The 7,010-nt window shown below is 38.0% G+C and overlaps 2 protein-coding genes across 6 annotated transcripts in view; both read left to right on the forward strand.

Moving 5' to 3' along the window:
- LOC112155429 (plakophilin-4) overlaps positions 1-3,940 on the forward strand; it is an 88,003-nt gene extending 84,063 nt beyond the window's left edge. For all 5 annotated transcript variants that reach the window (XM_024287034.2, XM_024287036.2, XM_024287035.2 and 2 more), the window contains 2 exons: positions 329-393; positions 2,998-3,940. In XM_024287034.2, coding sequence (XP_024142802.1) covers positions 329-393; positions 2,998-3,243 — 311 coding nt within the window. In that variant the 3' untranslated portion in view covers positions 3,244-3,940. The remainder of the gene's footprint in view (positions 1-328; positions 394-2,997) is intronic.
- Positions 3,941-5,001: 1,061 nt separating this feature from the next.
- dap1b (death associated protein 1b) lies at positions 5,002-6,580 on the forward strand. Its single transcript, XM_024285906.2, has 4 exons — positions 5,002-5,415; positions 5,815-5,911; positions 5,998-6,061; positions 6,135-6,580. The coding sequence occupies exons 1-4, from the start codon at positions 5,343-5,345 to the stop codon at positions 6,249-6,251; spliced, it is 351 nt and encodes a 116-aa protein (XP_024141674.1). The 5' UTR covers positions 5,002-5,342; the 3' UTR covers positions 6,252-6,580.
- The last annotated feature ends 430 nt before the right edge of the window (positions 6,581-7,010 follow it).

Genomic DNA, 7,010 nt, shown 5'->3' on the forward strand with positions numbered 1-7,010 from the left:
CCCACACTGACTGCTGGTAACCCTCCAGCCCTCCATGTTTGATTTGGGGAGGTGGAAAAGCACGATGCTACATTCCACGGTTTTGATTAAATGCCAATGAAACACCCATCCCAACGGTTATGTAAACAACAGAGCAGCCGAGGCCAAGTCTATTATTTGGTGTTATTTCTCTCAAGCACAGCGCAGCATTTCTTGATCCTGCTCTGTATAAATACAGACGCTCGGCCTTTGGGGGATGTGCAGACATATTCACTCCTAAAAATGAGATGTTTTTGACTTTGATGTATAAAAACGTCACCGTATTACTCCTTTATCTCCATTTCTGCAGGTTCTGGAAAACCCTCTCCGTATTACTACTCCACACCCACGAGGGAGGAGCCCAGAAGAACACAGGTGAGCGTTCTCCCACACGTCTGCTCTGCCACGGATATCTATTTATTGCTTTGATTTACACTCCTCTAACTGAGGTGTTTGATGGTAAGACTTCCCCGCTCCGCATTCTGAACCCACTCAGCGACGAGCTGTTCCAGCCCGCTTGACTAATACAAAGAGCTTGACACGTATTCCACTGGCGATGCTGAAAACGACGCGGCTCATCAGCTATTGTGTGGATGAGATTGGATGTGACTGCTGGGATTGGGAGGGACCGGGTTCATCTCAGGCAGCTGTCACTGCCGGACACGTCTGTGTCTGATCGTCCAGATAAGAGGCGGGGATGAGGAGTTTGGGCATCAGGGTTACGTTTTACATTTGAAATGGGAAATGTTACTGTTTTTACTTGTTCAAGAAGATCATTAAAAATGAGGTTATTTGTTTAAGAAGACAACATTACACAATATAACAACATTTCTGCAACATTTTTATATGTTTTTCTTAGAGGGCACAACTATTAAGTTCATGTTGATTTTTTTTTTTTTTTATTTATGGTAATTTACTGAAAGTAAAGAGTCCAGCATCTAACGACAATGCGACAAAAAAAGTATTCAGTCAACAATTGTGTCTCATTTAAAAGGATAAGAGAGGCCTGTCATGTTTATCATATATATATATACCTCAACTATGAGAGACAAAATAAAAAGAAAAATCCAGAAAATCACATTGACTGATTTTTAAAGAATTTATTAGCAAATTATGGTGGAAAATAAGTTTTTGGTCACGTACAAACAAACCAGATTTTTGTCTCTCACAGACCTGTAACTTTTCTGTTAGAGGATCCTCTGTCCTCCACTCGTTATCTGTATTAATGGCACCTGTTGGAACTCGTTATCTATATAAAAGACACCTGTCCACAACCTCAAACAGTCACACTCAAAACTCCACTATGACCAAATTGCTGTTTAAGGACACCAGAAAAAAATAGTTGACCTGCACCAGACTGGTAAGACTGAATCTACAATAGATAAGCAGCTTGATGTGAAGAAGTCAACTGTGTGAGGAAAATATTAGGAAGACATACAAGACCACTGACAATCTCCCTCGATCTGGGGTTCACCGCAAGATCTCACCCTGTGGGGTCAAAATGATAACAGGAGCAAAAATCCCAGAACCACATGGGAGACCTAGTGAATGACCTGCAGAGAGCTGGACCAAAGTAACAAAGGCTACCATCAGTAAGACACTACAACACCATGCAGGGACTCAAACCCTGCAGTGCCAGACGAGTCTCCCTGCTAAAGCCAGAACATGAGCAGGCTCGTGTAAAGTTTGCATAGAACATTTGGATGATCCAAAAGAGGATTGGGAGAATGTCCTATGGTCAGATGAAACCAAAATAGAACTTTTTGGCAAGAACTCTACTGTTTGGAGGAGGAAGAATGCTGAGTTGCATCCGAAGAACATCTACTGTAAAGCATGGGGGTGGAAACATCATGCTTTGGGACTGTTTATCAGCAAAGGGACCAGGATGACTGGTCCATGTAAATGGAAGAGTGAATGGGGTCATGTATTAAACCTCCTTCCATCATCAAGGGCAGTGAAGATGAAACATGGCTGAGTCTTTCAATATGACAACGATCCCAAACACAGAGCTCGGGTAATGAAGGAGGGGCTTCATAAGAAGCATTTGAAGGTCATGGAGTGGACTAGCTAGTCTCCAGATCTCAACCTCTGTGTTGTACAGCAACAGCCCCAAAACATCACTGCTCTAGAGGAGATCTGCATGGAGGAATGGACCAAAATACCAGCAACACATACATAAAATGTTTAACTGCTCTCATTGCAACAAATGGTACATAAAGTATTGAGATTAACTTTGTTATTGGCCAAATACTTATTTTCCATCATAATTTGCAAATAAATTCTTTAAAAATTAGACAATCTGATTTTTCAGGATTTGTTTTCTAATTTTGTCTTTCATAGTTGAGATATATCTATGATGAAAATTTCAGACTTCTTTCAACTATTTAGGTGGAAGAACTTGCACAATTGGTGGCTGACTAAATACTTGTATTTACCACACTGTATGTATAGAAAAGACAACGTATCAACTAACCAACTATAAGAGAAAGGAAAATTGAGGTGAAAGCATGATATTTCAAGATAACAGAAAATTTATAGTCATTGATTTACAATTAATCAATTGTGGTGGGTTGTTTTTTTTTTTTGTTTTTTTTCTACCAAAAGCTGAGAGACTGCACTATTGCATCACAATGAAATTGACCTTTGTATCTATGACTCTTGGATTTTCTGAGATATTGACAATCAGATAACAGTACAGACATGATAATAATAAATGTATACCTCTGATTAGAAACAGAGAAAAACTGCACTTTTTTGGTATTTTCTAAATCAAATAGACTGCAATTAATGTATTATTGATGATGAAACAAACATTTTAGCTCCTAATCAATGAATTCATCTTCAACATGGTTTATGGATGCATTTTAAAAAGCATTTTAAAAGGAAAAAAAATCTGTGGAAACAGTAAAAAATAAAAATCACATGTAGAGTCTTTTACTCATGCTCCATAACAATCTGCTTCCATCTGCTCTTTTGCAGCCGCTGTATTACACAGAGGATCCCTGCCGGAGGAGCTACGATCCATACCGAATGTACCTGCAGCATCCTCACAGCTACGACGACACATATTTAGAGGAGGTCATCACGTACCCCCCCACAGTGGACTACAGCTTTCAGCCTCATGGAGTCAAACCCGCCCCCAACTATGTGGACTATTACGCCAGCACGCAGAGGCCTTCTTACCGGGCGGAGCAGTACCCAGGCTCTCCTGACTCCTGGGTCTGAAGATACAACTTCAAAGAGGAGCAGCTAAAAGAGGGGAGGGGGGCACACAGGAAACAACAGCATTTTTCATGGACTTGTTTTTTTTTTTTTTTATAAGTGTTTTTGTGCTCAAGTGGACGTGTGCGAGGGAGTGTGTGCGTGCGGACGGAGTTCCGCTGAGTGGCAGCAGGTGGAGAAATGGAACGTGTGCCGAGGAAGGAAACCAGAGAACGTTTTATTCTGTTGCAGAGGGAGATGGGAATCGTGCCGAGGGGGACACTACAGCGAGCGGAGGCGCGTCCTGGTGTCTGTAGCTGTTAGCTTTATTGTGATAGCGCTTGAAAGGTGTGAATCGAGGGTATGCGGTGGGAGTCAAAAAATAAAGAGGATGATGTATGTGGAGAAGATGAACTGGATCATGAACTCATCTGTAAATCCTGCAAGAGTAGTTACATGTTAGATTGTACAGAAAGATCAAATTGTATCTGTACGTAATGTTGAATCAGTGTAATGCCGTTAAATCTTGTACATTTCTTCCATTTGACTGTAAATACCGAACAAAAAAAAAAAGAGACATGTTACTCGGTTTACACATCAGCACTGGTAAGAAAAAAACAGCTTGTGCCATTTTAGATGTCTATGAAGATATATAAATATACAAATATGTGAACAAAGTTGAAATGTTGGAAAAAATAAAAGGTCAGTTTTGTTTTTTAAAGGATGTGTGTGCTTTTCAGAAACTTCTCCATGCAGACAAAAAAATGAAGAGATCTATTGCAGAAAACCTAGCGTGACAATGTGACGTTCTCTTACTCTGTTGGAGGAAGAAATATTTCATTATGCTGTATATATGCACAGTCATGGGTGGAGGTATTGGAGCTTTAAAGCAGCAGGAAAGCGGTTTCATAAAACTGCACCCTGAAGCAAAATGCCAAACTCTTTTCAGTACACAAAAAAAACATCATTCCAAAGCCAAGACTCTGCAAATGCTGAGTCTGAAAATTAACTTGTCAAATTCTCATGCATCACTGTGAGCATCCCTGCAAAAAAAAAAACTCAGAATAAAGTTTAATATATGAACCAAAGCAGACCTTAAGTATCGCTTCTTACTAGATAAAAATGTTATGATTTAAATTTTAATTATGACTGTGTCAGGAATGTCTGACAGAGGGCAGAAAAATGCCACAAAACATTTTTAAATAACACCAAAAATACAATTTTCATTAAAGTGGGTCTTTAAATTCATATTGGAATTATAAAATAATGTGTTACAAGCTAGAATAAGTATGTAAACTGAAGCCTAATATTTATAATGTACTTGTACAGGCATTTTTTTGTTACTATTTTTAAAATTAAACAAGATTACACTGCAAAAATGGCAGTTTTTCAGTAAGTGAAAAAATACACTAAAGTAAAGCTTAAAATGAAACATAAAAAATACAATCTGTATAAACAATAAAGCAACCAAAGTACATTGATTTGAAAACTGTTTTAATAAACACACACCTACAAATTGCTCAAACTATAGTAGCCAAGCTTGTATTTAAAATGATCTATACATGTTTTTTTTTATCTTAACTACTTTATGTTTGGACATAGTTTTAATTAAAAGGTAGGATCAGTAATGAGCAGATCCATCACAGGACCACACAGACACACAAACCCCATAATTACCACTCCCCTCAAGTGGACACACCTGTGTGAGCTTAATGGAGTTTTACCCCAAAATCTTTTATATAAATGATTATTTTAAATGTAAACTTTAACTTTTTAACTTAACAATGGAAAAATAGCAGCTAATTGGTGTTTTATGTGCTGTTAGTGAAGAGTAAATTTGACAAAGTTTGTGTCTGTGTGTAGCGTTTGCATTAAAAAAATAATAATAATTAAAAAAAAGTTACAAATCATATGCTTAATTTTCTATCTCTAACGCACGGTTTCGTTTTATTGGTAAATCCCCTGCTTGACTGAAGAAAACAAAAACCAGATTGTGAGCAGTGGGCGTGTCTTGCGGGGTACTTCCTGTGGCCTCGCGGGGCGTAGCTAGCATTTCAGGATAAAAACAACAGTGGGCGCGTGCGTGTCAGATCGTTTGTTTGTAGTGGAAAGTTTTCGAAAAAATGGTGCAGCAGCAGCTCCCCAAATATGGAACAAAAGAGAACCCTTTGCTTAAAGGGGGCCACCGTCCTGCAGGTAAAAAAAAAAAAAAAAACTTATTTCCACACGACGTTTTTTATTCATCTTTAGCTTTGTTCCGTTTGTTTTAATGTCCGTCTTACGGAAGAGTAGTTGTTTTGTTTTACCATGCTCCGCCCCATTTTTTTTTCTTTTTTGCAAGGAAACTTGCTCGATATTTAGCTAAAACTATTTAATGTTTATGGTTTCTGCTTTTCATTCACGCTTTAAAGGCATTTGCTGTTTTGCAGTCGAGTTTAAAGCCACTAATCCGACTATGTCCTACCCCGTTAAGTGCTATCCGATGACTTTCCAGTTTTTAAAAACGTACATTTCTAGTTTTCGGTTTGTATTTTGCACTAAAATAACTCATTTCCAAGAAAGTAACTTAGAAAATCGATTATTTTTCGTCTACAGTAAAAGCAGGAGGTAAAAGGGTGGCTAAGAAGGGCGTGGAGGAGGGGGCTACCCACGTGACTCCAGAGAAGGACTCAAAAAGGGCCGATAAACCCAGGTACGCACTTCTATTAACTCTAAATGTGGGTCATGTCGGTTTGCATATGCCTGACTAAGTGGAACAAATCCAAACCTGTGCAACAGGTCTATGGTAACCCCCAACAGGATGCAACAAGTTGGAATCCTCCTGACTGGATCTCTTGACAAGGTAAACACTTCTTTTTCTGTGGAGGCCACATGGGTTTGTGTATATATTAACGCATATATTTTTGTCCCTACAGCTAAGCCACAACTTTCCAGAGACGCCAGTGAGTGTGAGGCATAGCAAGATGTGCCCCGCTGTAGAGAAGCCTCACTGCCCTCGGAGCTTTCTCATTCAGCAGCCCAGGAAATGGTGAAGTTCCTTCAAGAGAGGCAAAGACAGCTGTGTGAAATCAGCTGTGAGATGCAAACGAGAAGCTCTTAAGTGGAAATGCAATGTTTGTTGGGTATTGATGGGGTGAGGGGAATTTCTACAGTGTTTGTTTAATGGAAGGAGAAAAAAAAATCAAAAATTGTTTATGTAAGCCAACTTTAAATCTATTTCCTGTTCAAATTTATTTTTGCTATAAAGTGGGTAAAATTGTGAACTTCTAAAGGAGTGCAAAATGTAAAACGAGTTAAAATTCAAACCATGTATGCTTTTGTACTTGTTGACAATGAAAAATAAAACCCTTATTGAAACCTGGGTATTTACCAGAAATGTCCACTAGATGGCAGCATATCACAACATTAAAGCTAAGGTTTTTTTTTTGTTTTTGTTTTTTTAACTTTCAAACCAAGTTTGATATTAAACTTTTTAAATTGAGATTAGCTTTCATTTGGATTTTTTTAAATAACTGTTTCTGGTTGTCAAACTAAACTGCATATATATTTTCCTGAATAGTTTATTTTTAAAGCACAAATGTAAAAATCTGAAATAGCATTTTTAACTTGTATAAAAATGTTTTTTACCATTGGTCAGTACTTGGAAAAAACCTAGTTTATTCTTGCATTAGTAGTTTAGGCCATTTTTAACGTTTTGTTCTACAAATACACAATTCACTTTAATGGTTCATTTAATTTGAATGAAACCCATTCTAATGGCAGCACTGTGTAAAAGTTTTTATTTTTTTTCT

Source organism: Oryzias melastigma, linkage group LG21 (assembly GCF_002922805.2).
Source record: "Oryzias melastigma strain HK-1 linkage group LG21, ASM292280v2, whole genome shotgun sequence".
NCBI lineage: Eukaryota > Metazoa > Chordata > Actinopteri > Beloniformes > Adrianichthyidae > Oryzias > Oryzias melastigma.

Coding starts and splice junctions, on each gene's coding strand:
- dap1b (XM_024285906.2), top strand. CDS start 5,343: ATGGTGCAGCAGCAGCTCCCCAAATATGGAACAAAAGAGAACCCTTTG. Junction 5,912..5,997: donor AAAAGGGCCGATAAACCCAG/GTACGCACTTCT, acceptor CCTGTGCAACAG/GTCTATGGTAACCCCCAACA. Junction 6,062..6,134: donor TGACTGGATCTCTTGACAAG/GTAAACACTTCT, acceptor TTGTCCCTACAG/CTAAGCCACAACTTTCCAGA.